This window comes from Agelaius phoeniceus, chromosome 28 (assembly GCF_051311805.1).
Source record: "Agelaius phoeniceus isolate bAgePho1 chromosome 28, bAgePho1.hap1, whole genome shotgun sequence".
Lineage (NCBI taxonomy): Eukaryota > Metazoa > Chordata > Aves > Passeriformes > Icteridae > Agelaius > Agelaius phoeniceus.
The window spans coordinates 5,140,114-5,162,798 of NC_135292.1; the positions used below are offsets into that span (position 1 = coordinate 5,140,114).

The 22,685-nt window shown below is 54.9% G+C and overlaps 1 protein-coding gene across 1 annotated transcript in view; it reads left to right on the forward strand.

Annotated features, from left to right (window-relative positions):
* LOC143696047 (uncharacterized) overlaps positions 1 to 22,685 on the forward strand; it is a 343,050-nt gene that overhangs the window by 26,805 nt on the left and 293,560 nt on the right. The window contains exon 2 of the mRNA XM_077191253.1: positions 21,374 to 21,777. Within this exon, the coding sequence (XP_077047368.1) occupies positions 21,374 to 21,777 (404 nt within the window). The remainder of the gene's footprint in view (positions 1 to 21,373; positions 21,778 to 22,685) is intronic.

Sequence of the window (22,685 nt, forward strand, 5' to 3'; positions counted from 1 at the left end):
TCCCTTCCCACAGTCAGGGCATTGGAAGGGCCTCTCCTCTGTGTGACTCTGATAGTGCAGGAGAAGATGGGACCTGGTCTGAAACCTCTTCCCACACTCCCCACACTCGTAGGGCCGTTCCCCAGTGTGGATCCTCTGGTGCACGATCAGGGTGGAGCTCCACCTGAAGCTCTTCCCACACTCCACGCACGTGTGGGGCTTCTCCCCATCATGGAGCTGCTCATGGAGCACCAGCTCCGAGCTCTGGCTCCATCTCCGGCCGCCTTCCCGGCCCAGGCTGGCTCTTTCCCCCTCACATCCCCGCCATCTGCGTTTGCAGCCCCTCCTCGTGCGGCAGCTCCGGGCCTTTTCCTCCCCGTTGGCTTCCTGCGCCGTGGAGCCGCTCAAAACGGCCTCTGCCACCAGGTTCTGCCGCGGGCATTTGTCCTCCCTGCTCTCCATGCTCAGCTCCTGCTCTGGGCGAGGAAGGACAAGGACAGCATGGGATTTGCCTCCATGCCACAGGCAAGGGCAACGAGATCCCCCCAGGGCTGTGCTGCAGCTGGGGGCCGTGCTGGGCTGGGAGATGGAGCAGCACAGAGGGGAAAGGGGCACTGACTTCCTCCTCACCTGCCTCAGTGTCCCGGGGCATCTTCCTCTTCCTCGCAGCCTCCCAGGTGTTGGCAATGGGAAATCCTGGTTTGGGAAAAACAAGGGATGAGCACGTTTGTAGGAGCGTCAGGGGTAGCACGGTCGGGATGGACGGAGACGAGAGATCTCTGCAGCCAGGTCGTGGAACTTGCGGTTTATTGCAAAGGGCCTGGGTGCAGGGCCCTGCTTGGAGCTGCCAGCCACAGCTTGGAGCAGGCCTGAGAGAAGAGAGGGAGGGAGAGGATGAGAGGGTGAGAGAGTAAGAGGGTAAGAGTGTAAGAGAGTAAGGTTCCTGTTACAATACAATAATTCTTCTTCTGTGTTAAATATTCTATTTTTCACTAACCAGTCCAGTACAAGATACAAATCCAATAGCAATTACATACAGCCTATAAAAATCATTACATCACCATACTGTAATAAGTAGCAATATATTTGTTCATTAATTAAATCAATAGCTAAATAATTATACAATATAAAAGCAATAACTAAATAGCTAAAACTGCTTGATTCTTAAATGTGCAGCCACATATGGTTGCTTGGCTTGCAGGAATTGTATAGTGCTTTGGGAATTCCTTGGTAAAGATATACACGATAAGGAAAAGTTCACCCAGAGGTCACAGAGGAAGGCTCTAACAACAGTTCCTAAACTCGCAAGAATTCCTTAGGCTTGCAGGAATCGTATAGTGTTCTGAAAATTCCACTGTAAAGGTACGCCTTATAAGGAAAAGTTCAGTCAGCGGTTAAAGAGGAAGACTTGGAGCCTTCATCCCACGACCACCAGAAGGCAGAAAAAGACCCCCTAGCAACTGAATGAGCAAGCGCAAAAGACAGACCACGTCATCCCTGGACCTGGGAGAAGAAGGCGATAAAAGGCGAACTTTGGGGATAGGAACGGCGCGAGCCTAGAGGAGCGGAGACTCCCGGCCGCCCAGCGCTGAACTTTGCTTGTTCTCGCTTGCAAAATAATAAAAAAAAAGTATGATCCTTAAATCCAGTGAACTCATTTATCACCATACTGTGTTACATTTTAAACCCCAAAAACTCCTCTTTGGAGCCCTTCTGCTGAGCTAGTAGGGTCTGCTCTGACCCTTGGACCTGTCTGCAAGCAGAGGGAATTGTTTCATCAGAAGAGGATTACCTTCAGTCAGGCCACACCATTGTTTTCCACTTGTTCAGTATCTAAGATATCTAAAAGCTTGCTTTCATTCCAATCTTGCTTAGAGTTCCTATACTCTCAAAAGCTTTTGAGAATATAGAAACTATAAGCAAGATTGGAATGAAAGGCCAGACAATAATATTTATAAGGCTTTCCTGTTTCATCTACCCCAACACACGTTGAGTTTGAAGATCTCTCTGCCCAGGTACATCTCTAGTCCGGCCATGTGGGCTCCAGAAAAACCCTCCCAAACACCAAGATTCAGCCCTGAAAAAGCCTCCCAGGGGTTGCCCGTCCCTTGTCCCTCCCCTCTGGTGTTCGGGGGTTCCCCCCTGTCCCAGCTGCTGGGGTCACACTTGGATTGGGGGTCCCCCTTCTCCTGGGTGCCCCCCCTGCCCAGGCTGCTGGCAGTCCCAGCAATGCCCAAAGCTCCCCTCTCTTGGCTCTCCCCATTTCGGGATGCCGGGGCTCTTTGGGCTCCCGGGCTCCCTTCTCCCCTCATTCTCTGCTCTGGGCTGCAGCGGCTCCAAGGAGTCCCCCCTGCCCCTCTCCAGGCCCTTGAGGCTCCCGCCAATGGCGGCGCTCCCCCCTCTCTGGCCTCCCCACTTTGGCCTCCTGGGGGACACAGGGCTCTGCTCCTCCAGGCTGCCTCTGCCGGCAGCCACCACCGCCACCCCCCGAGGGGCCTTTTCCACTCAGCCTTGGACTTCTTCATTCTCCAAACATCCCCCCAAGAACCCAACCCAGGGACCCCCCGGGATATCCGGGCCGGGCTCCCCCTCCCCGCTCACCTGCGCCATGGGGGAGGCGATGATCCCACAGGTGGGGGCTGCGAATTCAGGCAGGGATTGAGACCGCGTGGCTCGCGCAGCTCAGACCTGATCCGCCCTGGTCCCTCCTCTTCCTCTTCTTCCCGCTCCTCCTCTGTCCTATCTCCACCTCCCTCTCCTCCTCCCCCCTAACCCCGCCTCCTTCCCTGCTCTTTCTCCTCCCGCTCCTCCTCTTCCATCCCCCCTCCTCCTCCTCCCCTGTCTTATCCCCACCTCCTGCTCCTCTTCCATCCCGCCCCTTCCATTCCTTCTCCCCCTCCTCCCCCCTTACCCCGCCTCCTCCTCCCCCTCCATCCCTGCCCTTCCCTCCCTCCTCCTCCTCCCCCAGCAGCAGCCACACCCTCGGTGCCCCGTTCCCGCAGCCCTCGCAGCCCGCGGCAGCAGCGGCCATGGAGCCGGGCCAGGTCGGCATGGGCAGCGCGGGGCTCTCGGCTGCTCCCAGCCGCTGCGGGCGGGGGGAACCCGGCCCGGGCCAAAGGAGAGGCAAACTGGGAAAACTGGGGGCAGATCACAAAGCTAAGAATGCAGCAGAAAATGGAGCTGAAAGAGTTATGTTAATATTCACTCCAAACGAGGAAAAACTGGAAATTCCAAAGTTTAGGGAAGCCGAGAAAAAAGAATTAAACAAGATAGGAAATGAACAAGATAAATCAGGGAAATAGAAACTTCTACATGGAAGACAATTACTTAATAAAATGTGCTTACTAGGAAAAGATTAGAAGACGTGCATCAGAAACCCCACTGGCGTACTCAAGCTTTGTGTGATCATTTTTTAAGGAATTTTGGGTGCACTGGGATTTTTGGTGTAGCAAAGCAAGTAATTGAAAGATGCTTAATTTGCCAAAGGATAAATAAAAAGGTGATGAGAAAAACAACATTAGGAGGTCATGAGTTAGCTCGTCGACCATTTCAAAATATCCAAGCAGAAGTTTAGATTTGTTAGCTTCTGGATTTATTTGGAAAAAAACCCATTTAATCTAGAAGAAAGAGAATATGCCATATGTTAGACAGGAGATTTTAGGAGAATAAAAATCTTTGAAGTATCAGAAACACCCGAGGAAAAAACCAAGAAAATAAAAAGGGGAAATGAAAGGGAGGGGAACAAGAGGAAAAGTCAGAAAGAGAGTGGGATCCTCTGCAGCTCTTGCCCCCTCCGTTGGCGGCCGAGGCGCCTGTCCCGGGTCCCGGCTCGCTGCCCGCCTCAGCTCCGCCTGCCCCGGTTTCCATCCCAGGTGCGGGCTCACTGCCCAGGGCAGCTCCACCTGCCCCGGCGCTGGCGGTGAATTTGTGTGCCCTGGCCCCACTGCCCGGCCCGCGGCCGCTCTGCCGGCCATGCTGGGCAAGATGGGGTTGCTCTGTCCTGCCGCGTGGGCCGAGGTCACCGCGCCGACCGCACCGAGGGCGGGTCCCAGCCATCCCATCCCCGGCTGCCCTGCCCGTGCCAGCTGCGCTGGGCAGCACCGCTGCTGCTGCCGGGGTCTTCCACCTGCCTTTTCTCTGCCGGGAGCTGCCGGATCAGCCGCCATAAGCCATGTGGGGGCTGCCCACGCTCCGGCTCGGCCGCCACGGGAAGATCCCCCTCTGGCGATTCCGGCAGCACACCCTGCCCACACTCCGACCGAGCCTCGGCGGGATATCCTCCCCTGACCCCTCCTGCTCTGAGTTACGTCCCCATGGTAACCACAGCTCCTGCTGTTCAGGGAAAATCCCTCTCTCTACAGGAAGCACCTTATCGAAACACTAGGAGCTCAGTTAAAAGGCAGCCCTCTCCAAATTCTTTCTCAAAACACGGGAGAAAGGCTACAGAAGGTAAAAAAGTGAAAGAGTTAGATGAAGGGATTGCTCTATTGCCGTGAAGAGAGGTTCCCATGGCAGGGATGCGCTGCCCCGCCCCGCGGGAGCCACCGGCGCCCCTGCCGGCCGTGCCCTGAACTGCACCCAAGGGGAAAGCGCCGCAGCCGAAAGGCCGGGACCGGCTCCGGGCTCTGTTTGTTGGCACTGCCGGAGCTGTTGATACACACTACTATTATTATATTATACACACTAGTAAAGAACCGTTATTCCTAATCCCATATCTTTGCCTGAGAGCCCCTTGATTTCACTATCCTAAAAATTAAGAGGGAGGGGGTTTGCATTCTCCATTCCAAGAGAGGCTTTTTCTGCCTTCCCAAGCAGACACCTGTCTTGTAAAGCAAGACAAGCACCCACAGGCACTGAGGGGGGCTGCAGGAAGGGCAGAAGAAGGCCCTGCAGCACTTGGGCACAAAGGCCCAGCAGGTGAATGCAAGAAGGGAGCAGCAAAAGGCCAAGCTGAAGGCAAAGGCCAGGGCAGAGCTCCTACAGCCCCTGAGGGATCAGCCCCAGGGCCCAAGGGGGCCCCAGCACCCAGGGCACGGCTCGGCCGCAAGCACCCGGCAGAGGCATTGCCCTCCTCGGCAGGGCACAGCCCACCCAAACAGCCCCTGGCAAGGAATCAGGGCTCCGGCTGCAGGGCACAAGGACACTGCAAGCAGAGACAGCAGCACCCTCAGGACCAGCAAGTCCAGCCCGTGATGGACATGGATTGGCAGGGCTGTCACAGCTCCCATCACACCAGGGACCCTCCACACTGGAGCCCTTGAGAACATTCAGGTGGGTCTGCATTGAGAGGAGGCATTTTCTGATGGACACAGGGGCCTCTCAATCTGCTCTGAATCTTAGACCTAAAGGGGAAAATAGTACAGGAATATTTTAATTTTTAAGGGAATGAGTGGGAAAGATGAGCAGGTATGATTTGTTCAACCACTATTAGAAGCTGTGGGGGATAGGTTTGAAATAAATGAATTTCTTTTTCTTCCTCCTGTGATTGTAATTAACTAGGAAGGAGTTTGAGAGCTGGATTTTAATACTGTAAAAAGGGATACAGAGGCTAGTTCTGTTGTACCTCTGTGTCAAAAGTCTGACAAGGCCTATGGTGAAGTGAACCCAGAAGTGTGGGCAGCCCCAGGGAAATACAGAAAATTAGATATGGAGCCTCTACAAATTAAAGCAACCAGGACAAGCACTAGCCTGTTCCAAGAGAGGGAAGGAAGGGCTCACAGCCTGGTATTGAGTCCCTGTTAAAGGCAGGGCTTTTGGAGCCAAGGATGTCTCCCTACAACACTCCTATCTTGCCAGTCAACAAACTGGATGGATGGACACAAGGAGGAAACACAGAATTTTCAAGTGTTAAAATTAAGATTAACTGAGGCGAGTGGCCTGGGCCTTCCAGACAGGGAAAAAGAATTTGAATTATAGGTGGACGTTAAACAGGGTCTTGCCAAAGGAATTCTTGTGCTAAAATGTTTAACCCAGTGGCCAGAGAGCAGCCTCATTGTCTGCAGAATTGTGCAGCCACAGCTTCCGTGGGAGCAGAGGCTGAAAACTGATGACAACAGGAGGATCTCCTAGAGTTCAAGTCTGGCATCAAGTTAAAGCTTTGACAACCAAAAGAGCCTCTCAATGGATGAGCAGGGCTCGGTGATTACAGTATGAAACTTGTTCAGTGGCACAGGAGGATTCAGAACTGAGGACAGGGCAAGGGTTTAACCCAGCCTCCTGTTTGAACAGCCTGGAGAGGGGCTGGCAAGGAACCCAGGACTGCACTCAAGGGACAGAGCTCCCGAGCCAGGCTGGGAGAGATTGATGGGACATTCCCTGGCCTGAGGGAGACAATGTGTTTGTGGATGGCTCTGCAAGGGCAGCAGAAGGGAAAAGAGCTACAAGACAGGCTGTTATTAAGGAAGGGGAATCAGACAAAGCGCAGGTCACCGGCCCATGCTCAGCTCAACCCGCGGAGCTGTGGGTGCTTGTAAGAGCCTGGCACTGAAATGCCCTGAGCAGGAAGGCTTCAAAATCTTCTGCTGACACCATGGCACCTAACAGGGGGGCAAAAGCAATTCTGACTGCTTCAGCAAGCACTGGATCACTTATTAACCTATTGCTAAAAGAAATAATTCAAAGATAATGGATTGTGGAAGCAATAGATTCAGATGGGGAACTCATTTTACAGGAAAGACCCTTCAGGGGGTTATGGCAGCTTTAGGAATACAATGGGACCTCCATAACCCCTGGCAAGCCCAGAGCTCGGGTTGGGTAGAAAGAATGAATGGGGAAATAAAGAAACACCTTTGGAAGCCGGAGATGGAAACCAAGATGCCATGGGTACAGCTTTTGCCATTGGCCTTGGCAAGAAAAAGAGCCAGACCCAAGGCAGATATTCAATTATCTCCCTTGGAATTCATGTCTGGAATTCCTTACCTGGGCAATTCTCCACCTAGTGCAGGGTGGAAATAAGGGATGTAAATGTAAGGCAGGCTGTAGCCAGGATCCTGTCTCCTGTGGAATCTCTCCCCCAGGAAGCTGGGCTGGCACAGAGCCTGCCCTGGGACTTTGCTGTTGCCAACACCCAGCCAGGCCATCGGCTCCTGCCTAAGGAGTGCAAAGCAGCACCACTGGTGGCCAAGGGGCCCACGCCAAGTGTCCCTGAGGCCAGAAACAGCCGCCAGCACAGCTGAGCACGGGGGGACCCCTCAGCCTGGCCTCAGGGGCTCTGAAGCCCCGGAGATTTGCACTTCCCGCCTGCAGCAGGACCATGGGAGCCGCCCCTGAGCCTGCCCTGAAGGCAACGCAGCAGCAGCCAGGGCTCCACAGCGGGCCAAGCCCCTGGGCCTGCCCACAGATCCTCTGCTCAAACCCTCGGGAATCCTGGCCACCCTCCCCTGGCACCTCCAGCCACTGCGGCCAAGCCTCGCTGCCGCTGCTGCAGCTCCAGCGCTGGCTGGGCCTGCACTGCCACAGCTGCTGGGGAGCACCGCGGCACAATTCCACCCTGGGGCTCACTCACACCCACACTCTGGGCTGCCTGCGACTGCACTGCTGCAAAATGTACCCATCCTGCTTCTTTTAAATCTTATTTCTCTGCTCAGAAAGGTTTCTCTACTCAAAGGTTTGCCTTTGGGAAAGAAATTTTAAAGGTTTTATTTAAGGGGTTCCCAGTCTGTTTGGATGTTAAACTCATCTCCACCACTCAATGGAGACGAGTTTAACATCCGAACAGACTGGGAATAGCCCAAAAGACACCCACAGAGATAACGACCAGCAACAAAACATCAACGCCCCGCAGCAAACAGCAACCAACAGCTACCCCAGACACTGCCCCCGCACAGCTGGAGACACCTGGTCTGGAAAAGGCTGAGAAGGAAATCCAGGAGTGTGGGCGGAATTCACAGCAGAGGGGAAGAAATCCGAGTCTAATAGGAAACCAAACACTAAAAACTTACACGACTTGGAAGCAATGAACATTAAAGCAGTGGATTTAGATTGGTTCAGACTACGTCAAGTTTAGGAAAAATCGAGTAAAACTGACATGTCATGGAATGATGTTTTCTGCACAGCCGGGCTATGTGTGGATGAAAGTATTTCTGTTGCACATCCTGGCCAGAACCAAGCAATGCCTTGACTCTCTCACACGAAAGAGATTCTTGGAGAGTTTTTGTTTTCCCTACAGTTTCAGTGATAAGATTACAACATGAGAAACATTTTTTATAATAATCCTACTTTATATTGTCAGGTAGGTTTGGGACAGAAGGGTGAGAATCAATTTTTGGTCAGGGTTTTTCCATGTTCGCCTTTATGTTGCATTTTGCAAAATTGAAGAGCTTTAACCGTGATACTTTTAACTCTTAAATAGTTAATACTTTTTTAAAAAAAGGCAGATTCCGGGGGCCACATGTGACTCACCAGATGGCAGCCCTGGAAGAGAAGCTTTGGTTCTAGTCAGCCAGGAGAGGAGCTTTAGGAATGCAAATGAACCCTGCTGGGCAAAGCCTGGCCAATGTACCTGGGTCTCTTGCCTGGGGCAGGAATTGGGCTGATTCCCCCTGCCCCTCACCCCGAGCTCTGCCTGCTTGCCCTGATGGAATTTGCACAGCTCAAGGCAGAGCCCGGGGTGAGGATATCTGACCCTGCAACAGAAACGGGTGAAGCTGCACAGGGAAACAGCAAATGGAGAATGTTGGGAAAACTTCACTATAAATAAATGGGGGGGAATCATCCCTCTGCCCACTCCAACGTGTGCTGTCTATGTTATATGGGGTGGATTAGAGCACTGAGATGTTCTTGCTACCACAAGTTCCGGGAAATCAGTTGGGAATCCAAGTATTTGATGATTTAATTAGAGACAAATGGTCAATTGATGCAGCCCTGGCTGGAGAGAGCGGCCAAAGATGGGGAGAAGATGAACGGCCAGCAGAACAAATCCTACAACACCATGGACCAGCCCCTGGGAACCCAAACCAATTCATATCAGGAGCCACAGAACCCATTTCTCATTTCAATGGCACCATTAGATTACAAGCTGCCCTCGGAATAACCAACCAGACAGCTCCAGCTCCTGACCTTCCTGCTGAGCAATCCACTGAAATGAGGAACACAACATTTCACCATGGGATGGGATCAGATCATCTGTTAGCAGAGAAAAGAGGAGTTTGTGGAAAATCAAATGACTCAACCTGGTCTTGGCAAATAGATGACAAAGCAAAAGTGGTGAAACAGATAACAAAGGAAACAAAAAAGCAGCTCATGTACCAGTCCAAACGTGGAAAGGATGGGAATGGGACACGGTTTTGTGGTTCCCTGGCAGACCATGGGTTAAACGAATGCTGCTTCTGCTCTGATGTGCTACAGCACCTCTCACCTTTTTACCATGCTCCGCACCTTGAGAGTGCAGCTCATTCAGCAGCTGAGCGAGGGGCCAGGGGCTTGTAGATAAGGAAGTAAGGGGCGAAACCACCAGCTTCAATAAATGTTATTAATTAACACGTACTGCTGCTCACAGAAAGTCCCGCTAAATTCCTGAACGTCGAGAACAAAAAAGATTTAACAGAGCCGTGAATATCGGCTGTTCTACAAAAGTGGGGGTGCACATTAACGAGGACGTGCAGTTGGCAGATCGGGAGGTCTGAACCTTCCAAGTACCTCGGCCAGTGGGCAAAGGGAGAGGGAGATGAGCCGGGAAAATGAGGATAAAAAGGAGGCTGCGAACTACAACAATGGCAGCGAGCGCACGGCAAATGCGCCACGGCCTCTCCCTCTGCTCAGCAATAAAGTCACTTGTACAGGACTCCTCTGTCTCCTCGGGGCACGGAAACCTCCGGCCACGTGAATTTCCCCGCACAGCCGCGGGCACGGGGCAGCCGCCCCTGTGCCAGCCACAGGAACCGGGCCGAGCCAGCGCTGCTCCGGCAGCGGCTCCTGCCGAGGCAGCGGCCGCAAGGAGACCGCGGGCAGCCGCTCCCGCAGCGCCCTCACGGCAGCGGCACCACGGGCCGGACACGGCACAAGGAACCCGCCTGAGCCCCCTGCCGCCCCCGAGGCCCGCAGCGAGCCCCGAGCCCCCGCACAACCCAGCGCGGCTCCCACCTGCGCTGCGGCCGCCTCCCAGCTCCGCCGCCGCCTCACCGGTGGCTCCCGGTCACTCCCAGTATGGTCCAAATCACTCCCGGTAGGATCCCAGTTGCCCCCGACACGGTCCCAGCGGCTCCCAGTCATGCCCTGTATGGTTCCTTTCACTCTCAGTCCCTCTCAGGAAGAGCCCAGTGTGGCCCCAGGCACTTCCAGGATGAGCCCGGTCACACCTTACCCGATGCCATTTGCCCCCGCTGTGGTCCCAGTTGCTGCCAGTATAAGTCCAGTCACCTCCAGTTTGATCCCAGTTACTCCCAGACACTCCCAGTACTATGCCAGTCACTCCAAGTGTCACCCCATCAGTCCCAGTATGATCCCAGTATGACCCCAGCATGGGGCAGCTGCTCCCAGTATGATCCCAGTTGCTCCCTGCATTATTCCAGTTTCTCTTCTTCACCCCTACTACAGATCTGATCACTCCCAGTATGATTCCAGTCAGTCCCAGGATGATCCAAACCATTCCCAGTCCCTCCCAGTCCACTCTCAATTGTCCCCTGCATGTTCCCAGTAGCCCTCAGTGTGGTCCCAGTATATCCCAGTGTGATCTCTACTGCCTCAGTTCTGCTCCCAGTGGGTTCTTTTCCCAGTCTGTCCCAGTCCATTCCAGTCTGTCCCAGTCTCTCTCCAGCAGCTGCTGCCCCCCTCCCCTCCCAACCCCATTCCCGGCACTGGGACCCCCCCTGCACCCCCTTATCCTGCACCAACACCCCCCTGCACCCCCTTTCCCGGGTATCCTCCTCTCCCAGCCCCTGGATCCCCCATTTCCGTGAGCCCAGGGAGCCGCGGGCCCCCATTCCCGGCCAGCCCGGGGCACCTCAGCCCCAGCCTCCCTTTGCTGGGAAACCCGGCCTGGGCACGGGGCTCTGCGGCCGCTCTGGGATTTATGATCCCCCAAAGGAAAGGGAGAGAACAGCAGAGAGAGAGCGAGAGAGAAGGAGATTGGGAATCAGGGATCGGGTCCCAGCGCCCAGCCCTGCTCCGCCGGGGGTGGGACCCGCACCCGCAGCAAAAATTGGCTCCGCTGCTCCCGCTGCTTGCCCGGCTTTGGGCCGAGCCCAGCGGGGTCCGGGCAGAGTTTGAGCGCAGGGCCGGGAGTTCAGCACAGCCCGGCCCGGGAGTCCCGCAGGGCGCGGCCCTGGAGGGTCCCAGACGGATCCCCGAGGGATCCAGAGGGGTGCCAGGAGGGGATCCAGGTGAATTCCCTGGAATTCGCCCTTTCCCCCTCCCCCCGCGCTCCCTCGGGCACTTTCGCTTTCGCGTCTCTGCAGCCGCGATCGGGGACGGCTGCGATGGCCCCAGCGCTGGGGCTGGGGGTGCTCCGGGGGCTCCTGGGGCTCCTGGGGGACCCGGGGGCCGCGACCAAAGGTGAGTGGGACCCACCGAAACCGGGACCCCCCTGAACCGCAATTCCCGGGCACCGGGGCCCCCTTGATCTTCCATTCCCGGGCAGGGGAACCCTCCTGAACCCCCATTTTGGGTCATGCCACCCCCCCTCACTCCACTTCCCCAGCACCGGGACCCCCCTGTACCCCCTCATCTGGCACCGAGATCCCCTGAACCCCCATTTCTGTTCACCGGGACCCCCCTGAACCGCAATTCCTGGGCACCGGGAACTCCCTAAACCTCCATTCCCGGGTACCGGGACTCCCCTGAACCCCCATTTTCGGTCCTGTGACCCCCTCAGCACCCTTTTTCAGCACCGGGACCCCCCTGAACCCCCATTCCTGAGCACGCGGCCCCCCTTGAGCGCCCATTTCTGGGCACAGGGACCCCCCTGTACCCCCTTGCCCAGCATTGGCACCGCCCTGTACCCCCTCATGTGGCCCCAGGACCCCCCTGAATCCCCATTTCTGGTCACCGACGCCCCCGGAACCGCAATTCCCGGCCACCGGGACCCCCTTGAATCCCAAATTCCTGGAAGGAAACTCCCCCCGAACCCGCATTCCCCGGCACGGGAACCCCCTGAACCCCAATTTTTGGGCACTGGGACCCCCCTGCCCCCCCTAATCCGGGCCTAGGATCCCCCCGCACCCCCGTCAGTGCTCTGGGACGCCCTGCACGCCCATTCCCGGCCACCTCGTCCTTCCCAGACCCCAGACCCGCCCTTTTCCTCGGCTTTTGGACCCCCAGATCTCCCAAATTTCGGCGTCCCCCCAGTTCTTCATTCCCGGCGCTTCCTGGAAGGGGTTCCAGGGGATCCCGGAGGGTCCCCTGGGGCTCCAGGGGGTCAAGAGACCCCCCTTGAACGTTCATTTTGGGGCACTGGGACCCCCCCTGTACCCCCTTCCTCAGCCCCGATAACCCCTGCACCCCCTTATCTGCAGCCTGGAACCCCCTGAGCCCCCATTCCCGGGCAGGGAAACCGCCCTGAACCCCAATTTCTGGGCAACGGGATCCACTACATCCCCTTATCCGGCACCGGGACCCCCTGAACCTCAATTTTCAGGCACCAGGACCCCTTGAACCCCGGAACTCGGGAATGGAACCCCCCAGAACCCCATTCCTGGGCACCGGGACCCCAGTGCATCCCGTTATCTGGCCCTGGGACCCCTTGCACCCCTTTTCCCAGCACCAGATCCCAGCCAGGCCATTATCTGGCACCGGCACCCCTGAACCCCCATTCCTGGGCACCGGGACCCCACTGCATCCCCTTATACAGCACCAGGACCCCCTGAACCCCCATTCCACTGCACCAGGACCGCCGTGCACCCCCATATCTGAGACTGGAACCCTCCCAAACCCTCTGTTCTCAGGCACAGGGACCCCCCCTTCACCCCCTTATCCAGCACGGGGACCCTCCTGCACCCCCTCATGCAGCACCAATGCCCCCCCGCACCCCCTTTCCCGGCCCTCCCCCTCTCAGACACCCCAGCCCCCGCTTTTCCTTGACCCCAGCACCCCCTGGACCCCCACTCCTGCCTTCCACAGCCCCCACCCACCACCTTCCTCAACACCGGGGCCCGTGCACCCCCTTTCCTGGGCACAGGGACCCCCTGGACACCCCATTGTTATAAAATTGACTCAAAACGAGTAATTTCCAATCAAAGAATTTATTAATTATTGAAGCAGTTATACTACGTAAGCAAAGGCTCAGCGCTGGGCGACCGGGGAGTCTCCGCTCCACTACTGCCGCCCCAACTAGTTTCTGATTCAGTCCTTTTATCCTCTCCATCCTTCAGGAGTCCATGTTATCTCGGAGTTCTCTGCGCCTGCGCTGGTTGTTGCTAGGGGGTCATCCTTCTGTCTCCTGGTGGTCGGTGATAAAGGCTGCGGAGTCTTCCTCAGCCGCGTCTTCTTCACCCTATGTCCTTATTTGGTGACTTCTCCGTGGAAAATTACCAAAATCTTATGATTAACGCAATATGTGCCCTATCAAGCTTAAGCAAGCAAATGTCCTGCCTTGCAAACTGTGCCCTATCAAGCTTAAGCAAGCAAATATCCTGCCTTGCAGACTGTTTCTCTGCCCCTGCCCCTTCCCCAGCTTTTCCCTGGTCGTTATCTCTGTGAGTTATCTGCTTGTACCATTTGTCAGCGGGAAAGGTTTCCCTGCTGGGTGTTAATCTGCCCCTGCCCTTTCCCCAGCCTTTCCCTGGTCGTTATTTCTGTGAGTTATCTGTTTGTACCATTTGCTGGGTGGGACTATGTGTGGGCTCCTGCAACCCCTTCCCTGGTATCCTTGTAGCTCATATCTCATGAAGTAGTACAGAAATAGTCAGCAGACAACTCTTGTAACACACTGGTCTCTTTTTCATGACGAACAAAATGTAGTCCCTCATCTCAATTCCCCCCCATTTATTTATAGTAAAGTTTTCCCAACATTCTCCATTTGCTGTTTCCCTTTGCAGCTTCACCCTGCTTTTTTTAAAAAAAGTATTAACTATTTAAGAGTTAAAAGTATCACGGTTAAAGCTCTTCAATTTTGCAAAATGCAACATAAAGGCGAACATGGAAAAACCCTGACCAAAAATTGATTCTCACCCTTCTGTCCCAAACCTACCTGACAATATCAAGTAGGATTATTATAAAAAATGATTCTCATGTTGTAATCTTATCACTGAAACTGTAGGGAAAACAAAAACTCTCCAAGAATCTCTTTCGTGTGAGAGAGTCAAGGCATTGCTTGGTTCTGGCCAGGATGGGCAACAGAAATACTTTCATCCACACATAGCCCAGCTGTGCAGAAAAAATCATTCCATGACATGTCAGTTTTACTCGATTTTTCCTAAACTTGACGTAGTCTGAACCAATCTAAATCCACTGCTTTAATGTTCATTGCTTCCAAGTCGTGTAGGTTTTTAGTGTTTGGTTTCCTATTAGACTCGGATTTCTTCCCCTCTGCTGTGAATTCCGCCCACACTCCTGGATTTCCTTCTCAGCCTTTTCCAGACCAGGTGTCTCCAGCTGTGCGGGGGCAGTGTCTGGGGTAGCTGTTGGTTGCTGTTTGCTGCGGGGCGTTGATGTTTTGTTGCTGGTCCTTATCTCTGTGGGTGTCTTTTGGGCTATTCCCAGTCTGTTCTGATGTTAAACTCATCTCCATTGAGTGGTGGAGATGAGTTTAACATCCGAACAGACTGGGAACCCCTTAAATAAAACCTTTAAAATTTCTTTCCCAAAGGCAAACCTTTGAGTAGAGAAACCTTTCTGAGCAGAGAAATAAGATTTAAAAGAAGCAGGATGGGTACATTTTGCAGCAGTGCAGTCGCAGGCAGCCCAGAGTGTGGGTGTGAGTGAGCCCCAGGGTGGAATTGTGCCGCGGTGCTCCCCAGCAGCTGTGGCAGTGCAGGCCCAGCCAGCGCTGGAGCTGCAGCAGCGGCAGCGAGGCTTGGCCGCAGTGGCTGGAGGTGCCAGGGGAGGGTGGCCAGGATTCCCGAGGGTTTGAGCAGAGGATCTGTGGGCAGGCCCAGGGGCTTGGCCCGCTGTGGAGCCCTGGCTGCTGCTGCGTTGCCTTCAGGGCAGGCTCAGGGCGGCTCCCATGGTCCTGCTGCAGGCGGGAAGTGCAAATCTCCGGGGCTTCAGAGCCCCTGAGGCCAGGCTGAGGGGTCCCCCCGTGCTCAGCTGTGCTGGCGGCTGTTTCTGGCCTCAGGGACACTTGGTGTGGGCCCCTTGGCCACCAGTGGTGCTGCTTTGCACTCCTTAGGCAGGAGCCGATGGCCTGGCTGGGTGTTGGCAACAGCAAAGTCCCAGGGCAGGCTCTGTGCCAGCCCAGCTTCCTGGGGGAGAGATTCCACAGGAGACAGGATCCTGGCTACAGCCTGCCTTACATTTACATCCCTTATTTCCACCCTGCACTAGGTGGAGAATTGCCCAGGTAAGGAATTCCAGACATGAATTCCAAGGGAGATAATTGAATATCTGCCTTGGGTCTGGCTCTTTTTCTTGCCAAGGCCAATGGCAAAAGCTGTACCCATGGCATCTTGGTTTCCATCTCCGGCTTCCAAAGGTGTTTCTTTATTTCCCCATTCATTCTTTCTACCCAACCCGAGCTCTGGGCTTGCCAGGGGTTATGGAGGTCCCATTGTATTCCTAAAGCTGCCATAACCCCCTGAAGGGTCTTTCCTGTAAAATGAGTTCCCCATCTGAATCTATTGCTTCCACAATCCATTATCTTTGAATTATTTCTTTTAGCAATAGGTTAATAAGTGATCCAGTGCTTGCTGAAGCAGTCAGAATTGCTTTTGCCCCCCTGTTAGGTGCCATGGTGTCAGCAGAAGATTTTGAAGCCTTCCTGCTCAGGGCATTTCAGTGCCAGGCTCTTACAAGCACCCACAGCTCCGCGGGTTGAGCTGAGCATGGGCCGGTGACCTGCGCTTTGTCTGATTCCCCTTCCTTAATAACAGCCTGTCTTGTAGCTCTTTTCCCTTCTGCTGCCCTTGCAGAGCCATCCACAAACACATTGTCTCCCTCAGGCCAGGGAATGTCCCATCAATCTCTCCCAGCCTGGCTCGGGAGCTCTGTCCCTTGAGTGCAGTCCTGGGTTCCTTGCCAGCCCCTCTCCAGGCTGTTCAAACAGGAGGCTGGGTTAAACCCTTGCCCTGTCCTCAGTTCTGAATCCTCCTGTGCCACTGAACAAGTTTCATACTGTAATCACCGAGCCCTGCTCATCCATTTAGAGGCTCTTTTGGTTGTCAAAGCTTTAACTTGATGCCAGACTTGAACTCTAGGAGATCCTCCTGTTGTCATCAGTTTTCAGGCCTCTGCTCCCACGGAAGCTGTGGCTGCACAATTCTGCAGACAATGAGGCTGCTCTCTGGCCACTGGGTTAAACATTTTAGCACAAGAATTCCTTTGGCAAGACCCTGTTTAACGTCCACCTATAATTCAAATTCTTTTTCCCTGTCTGGAAGGCCCAGGCCACTCGCCTCAGTTAATCTTCATTTTAACACTTGAAAATTCTGTGTTTCCTCCTTGTGTCCATCCCTCCAGTTTGTTGACTGGCAAGATAGGAGTGTTGCAGGGAGACATCCTTGGCTCCAAAAGCCCTGCCTTTAACAGGGACTCAATACCAGGCTGTGAGCCCTTCCTTCCCTCTCTTGGAACAGGGTAGTGCTTGTCCTGGTTGCTTTAATTTGTAGAGGCTCCATATCTAATTTTCTGTATTTCCCTGGGGCTGCCCACACTTCTGGGTTCACTTCAGCATAGGCCTTGTCAGACTTTTGACACAGAGGTACAACAGAACTAGCCTCTGTATCCCTTTTTACAGTATTAAAATCCAGCTCTCAACCTCCTTCCTAGTTAATTACAATCACAGGAAGAAGAAAAAGAAATTCATTTATTTCAAACCTATCCCCCACAGCTTCTAATAGTGGTTGAACAAATCATACCTGCTCATCTTTCCCACTCATTCCCTTAAAAATTAAAATATTCCTGTACTATTTTCCCCTTTAGGTCTAAGATTCAGAGCAGATTGAGAGGCCCCTGTGTCCATCAGGAAATGCCTCCTCTCAATGCAGACCGAGCTGAATGTTCTCAAGGGCTCCAGTGTGGAGGGTCCCTGGTGTGATGGGAGCTGTGACAGCCCTGCCAATCCATGTCCATCACGGGCTGGACTTGCTGGTCCTGAGGGTGCTGCTGTCTCTGCTTGCAGTGTCCTTGTGCCCTGCAGCCGGAGCCCTGATTCCTTGCCAGGGGCTGTTTGGGTGGGCTGTGCCCTGCCGAGGAGGGCAATGCCTCTGCCGGGTGCTTGTGGCCGAGCCGTGCCCTGGGTGCTGGGGCCCCCTTGGGCCCTGGGGCTGATCCCTCAGGGGCTGTAGGAGCTCTGCCCTGGCCTCTGCCTTCAGCTTGGCCTTTTGCTGCTCCCTTCTTGCATTCACCTGCTGGGCCTTTGTGCCCAAGTGCTGCAGGGCCTTCTTCTGCCCCTCCTGCAGCCCCCCTCAGTGCCTGTGGGTGCTTGTCTTGCTTTACAAGACAGTGTCTGCTTGGGAAGGCAGAAAAAGCCTCTCTTGGAATGGAGAATGCAAACCCCCTCCCTCTTAATTTTTAGGATAGTGAAATCAAGGGGCTCTCAGGCAAAGATATGGGATTAGGAATAACGGTTCTTTACTAGTGTGTATAATATAATAATAGTAGTGTGTATCAACAGCTCCGGCAGTGCCAACAAACAGAGCCCGGAGCCGGTCCCGGCCTTTCGGCCGCGGCGCTTTCCCCTTGGGTGCAGTTCCGGGCACGGCCGGCAGGGGCGCCGGTGGCTCCCGCGGGGCGGGGCAGCGCATCCCTGCCATGGGAACCTCTCTTAACGGCAATAGAGCAATCCCTTCACCTAACTCTTTCACTTTTTTACCTTCTGTAGCCTTTCTCCCGTGTTTTGAGAAAGAATTTGGAGAGGGCTGCCTTTTAACTGAGCTCCTAGTGTTTCGATAAGGTGCTTCCTGTAGAGAGAGGGATTTTCCCTGAACAGCCGGAGCTGTGGTTACCAAGGGGACGTAACTCAGAGCAGGAGGGGTCAGGGGAGGATATCCCGCCGAGGCTCGGTCGGAGTGTGGGCAGGGTGTGCTGCCGGAATCGCCAGAGGGGGATCTTCCCGTGGAGGCCGAGCCGGAGCGTGGGCAGCCCCCACATGGCTTCTGGCGGCTGATCCGGCAGCTCCCGGCAGAGAAAAGGCAGGTGGGAGACCCCGGCAGCAGCAGCGGCGCTGCCCAGCGCAGCTGGCACGGGCAGGGCAGCCGGGGATGGGATGGCTGGGACCCGCCCTCGGTGCGGTCGGCGCGGTGACCTCGGCCCACGCGGCAGGACAGAGCAACCCCATCTTGCCCAGCATGGCCGGCAGAGCGGCCGCGGGCCGGGCAGTGGGGCCAGGGCACACAAATTCACCGCCAGCGCCGGGGCAGGTGGAGCTGCCCTGGGCAGTGAGCCCGCACCTGGGATGGAAACCGGGGCAGGCGGAGCTGAGGCGGGCAGCGAGCCGGGACCCGGGACAGGCGCCTCGGCCGCCAACGGAGGGGGCAAGAGCTGCAGAGGATCCCACTCTCTTTCTGACTTTTCCTCTTGTTCCCCTCCCTTTCATTTCCCCTTTTTATTTTCTTGGTTTTTTCCTCGGGTGTTTCTGATACTTCAAAGATTTTTATTCTCCTAAAATCTCCTGTCTAACATATGGCATCTTCTCTTTCTTCTAGATTAAATGGGTTTTTTTCCAAATAAATCCAGAACCTAACAAATCTAAACTTCTGCTTGGATATTTTGAAATGGTCGACGAGCTAACTCATGACCTCCTAATGTTGTTTTTGTCATCACCTTTTTATTTATCCTTTGGCAAATTAAGCATCTTTCAGTGACTTGCTTTGCTACACCAAAAATCCCAGTGCACCCAAAATTCCTTAAAAAATGATCACACAAAGCTTGAGTATGCCAGTGGGGTTTCTGATGCACGTCTTCTGATATTTTCCTAGTAAGCACATTTTATTAAGTAATTGTCTTCCATGTAGAAGTTTCTATTTCCCTGATTTATCTTGTTCATTTCCTATCTTGTTTAATTCTTTTTTCTTGGCTTCCCTAAACTTTGGAATTTCCAGTTTTTCCTCGTTTGGAGTTAATATTAAAGAAACTCTTTCAGCTCCATTTTCTGCTGCATTCTTAGCTTTGTGATCTGCCCCCAGTTTTCCCAGTTTGCCTCTCCTTTGGCCCGGGCCGGGTTTCCCCCCCCCGCAGTGGCTGGGAGCAGCCGAGAGCCCCGCGCTGCCCATGCCGACCTGTCCCGGCTCCATGGCCGCTGCTGCCGTGGGCTGCGAGGGCTGCGGGAACGGGGCACCGAGGGTGTGGCTGCTGCTGGGGGAGGAGGAGGAGGGAGGGAAGGGCAGGGATGGAGGGGGAGGAGGAGGCGGGGTAAGGGGGGAGGAGGAGGAGAAGGAATGGAAGGGGCGGGATGGAAGAGGAGCAGGAGGTGGGGATAAGACAGGGGAGGAGGAGGAGGGGGGATGGAAGAGGAGGAGCGGGAGGAGAAAGAGCAGTGAAGGAGGCGGGGTTAGGGGGAGGAGGAGAGGGAGGTGGAGATAGGACAGAGGAGGAGCGGGAGGAAGAGGAAGAGGAGGGACCAGGGCGGATCAAGGCTGAGCTGCGGGAGCCACGCGGTCTCGAGCCCTGCCTGAATTCGCAGCCCCCACCTGTGGGATCATCGCCCCCCCCATGGCTCCGGTGAGCGGGGAGGGGGAGCCCGGCCCGGATATCCCGGGGGGTCCCTGGGTTGGGTTTTTGGGGGGATGTTTGGAGAATGAAGAAGTCCAAGGGTGAGCGGAAAAGGCCCCTCGGGGGGACATCGGGGGGTGGCGGTGGCGGCTGCCGGCAGAGGCAGCCTGGAGGAGCAGAGCCCTGTGTGCCCCAGGAGGCCAAAGTGGGGAGGCCAGAGAGGGGGGAGCGCCGCCATTGGCGGGAGCCTCAAGAGCCTGGAGAGGGGCAGGGGGGACTCCTTGGAGCCGCTGCAGCCCAGAGCAGAGAATGAGGGGAGAAGGGAGCCCGGGAGCCCAAACAGCCCCGGCATCCCGAAATGGGGAGAGCCAAGAGGGGGGAGCTTTTTGGCATTGCTGGCACTGCCAGCAGCCTGGGCAGGGCGGGCACCCAGGAGAAGGGGGACCCCCAATCCAAGCGTGACCCCAGCAGCTGGGACAGGGTAGAACCCCTGAACACCAAAGGGGAGGGACCAGGGACGGGGAACTCCTGGGAGGCTTTTTCAGGGCTGCATCTTGGTGTTTGGGAGGGTTTACTGGAGCCCAGATGGCCGGTGACTTGTAGAGATGGACTTGGGCAGAGGGACCTTGAAACTCAATGTGCTCATCCCTTGTTTTCTCCAAACCAGGATTTCCCATTGCCAACCCCTGGGAGGCTGTGAGGAAGAGGAAGATGCTCCAGGGCACTGAAGCAGGTGAGGAGGAAGTCAGTGTCTCTGGAATGCTTAAATTTAGAGGGTTTTGGGAAAGCTTCAAAAGACAAGCCTCAGAGACAGGAGAACTGTGATTATAGCTTTGCAGCAGCCATAAGATTGGTCAGCAAAAAAATTATAAAAGAAGTAGAAAGTAAGGAGCATTAGAACAACGGTCTGTGCATTAACACTTATCTATACTAACTCCCTAACCTGCAGAAAAGTATATATAGCAAGATATCAGGAAGTTCCAAGCTTAATAATGGAGCTCTGTTCATCGTGTTTTAAGGCTTACAAATAGGTATTGTGTTTGAAGTAATGGAGCATGGTTTTAACCAATAGTGCTTGGATGGAACCACTGTCAATATGCTTTTGCTTTGTGTGATTGGTGAAAAACCTTTTAAAGTAAGTTTTAACATTAAGGTTTTTTTCTGCTACCTGGGATGTGAGCTGCTGGCATCTTCCCATTGGCATAACCAAGAAATGAGACTGATGCTGAAAAATAAAACAGCTCAAGACGCGTTCCTAGCAGTCCAGTCCTGTTTGTGATGTGTGCACAGCCGCGAGCTGGCGATGAATGCCCCTTTCCCCTCTGTGCTGCTCCATCTCCCAGCCCAGCACGGCCCCCAGCTGCAGCACAGCCCTGGGGGGATCTCGTTGCCCTTGCCTGTGGCACGGAGGCAAATCCCATGCTGTCCTTGTCCTTCCTCGCCCAGAGCAGGAGCTGAGCATGGAGAGCAGGGAGGACAAATGCCCGCGGCAGAACCTGGTGGCAGAGGCCGTTTTGAGCGGCTCCACGGCGCAGGAAGCCAACGGGGAGGAAAAGGCCCGGAGATGCCGCACGGGGAGGGGCTGCAAACGCAGATGGCGGGGACGTGAGGGGGAAAGAGCCAGCCTGGGCCGGGAAGGCGGCCGGAGATGGAGCCAGAGCTCGGAGCTGGTGCTCCATGAGCAGCTCCATGATGGGGAGAAGCCCCACACGTGCGTGGAGTGTGGGAAGAGCTTCAGGTGGAACTGCCACCTGATCAGCCACCAGAGGATCCACACTGGGGAACGGCCCTACGAGTGTGGGGAGTGTGGGAAGAGCTTCAGCCAGAGCTCCAACCTGATCAGCCACCAGAGGATCCACACTGGGGAACGGCCCTACGAGTGTGGGGAGTGTGGGAAGAGCTTCAGCCAGAGCTCCAACCTGATCAGGCACCAGAGGACCCACACTGGGGAACGGCCCTACGAGTGTGGGGAGTGTGGGAAGAGCTTCAGCCAGAGCTCCAGCCTGATCAGCCACCAGAGGACCCACACTGGGGAGAGGCCCTATGAGTGCTCCAAGTGTGGGAAGAGGTTTCAGACCAGGTCCCATCTTCTCCTGCACTATCAGAGTCACACAGAGGAGAGGCCCTTCCAATGCCCTGACTGTGGGAAGGGATTCAAGCGTAACTCCGCCCTCGTCACCCACCGGCGCATCCACACAGGGGAGAGGCCCTATGAGTGTGATAAATGCAGGAAGAGGTTTCAGACCAGCTCCACTCTCCTCCTGCACTATCAGAGTCACACAGATGAGAGGCCATTCCAATGCCCCGACTGTGGGAAGGGATTCAAGTACAACTCCCACCTCGTCAGGCACCGGCGCATCCACACAGGGGAGAGGCCCTACGAGTGTCCCCAGTGTGGGAAGAGCTTCTCCAGGAGCTCTCACTTGACCCAACACCAACGGAGGCACCGGTAAGGGAAGCCCTGCGAGTGCCCCGAGTGCGGGAAGAGCTTCGTGCGCTGCTGCAGCTCCATCCCCCACTGGAGGAGGCACTTTGGGCACAGCCCTGGTCACTCACATTCCCTGTGATCCATGTTGGGAACACGCCTGGCTGCTTCTCCTTTGGTTTGGCCTGAATTTTTTTCTCTTCTCCATCTCTCTGTCCTCCAAAAGTCCATTGGGATGGAACAGTCACCTCAAAACTACTCAAATTCCACTGAAAATAACTGAATTTTAACCCGAAAGGGCTCAATTCCACCTCAGATTGCTTGTTCCTTCCTCCAAAAACTCAATCCCAGGCCAAACTCACTCCATTGCGCAGCTGTCAAGTTGAGATGGAGTTGGAAGGAGATTGGTAGAAGTGGGATCTCAATTTGGAGCAATGGGATGGGGATTGTGTGGGGCTGGGTGTGTGGGATGTATTTGATAGCAAATAAAACTTTCAGAGTTACTGATTTCTGTCCCGTTCATTTTCAGTCAGTTCTGTTT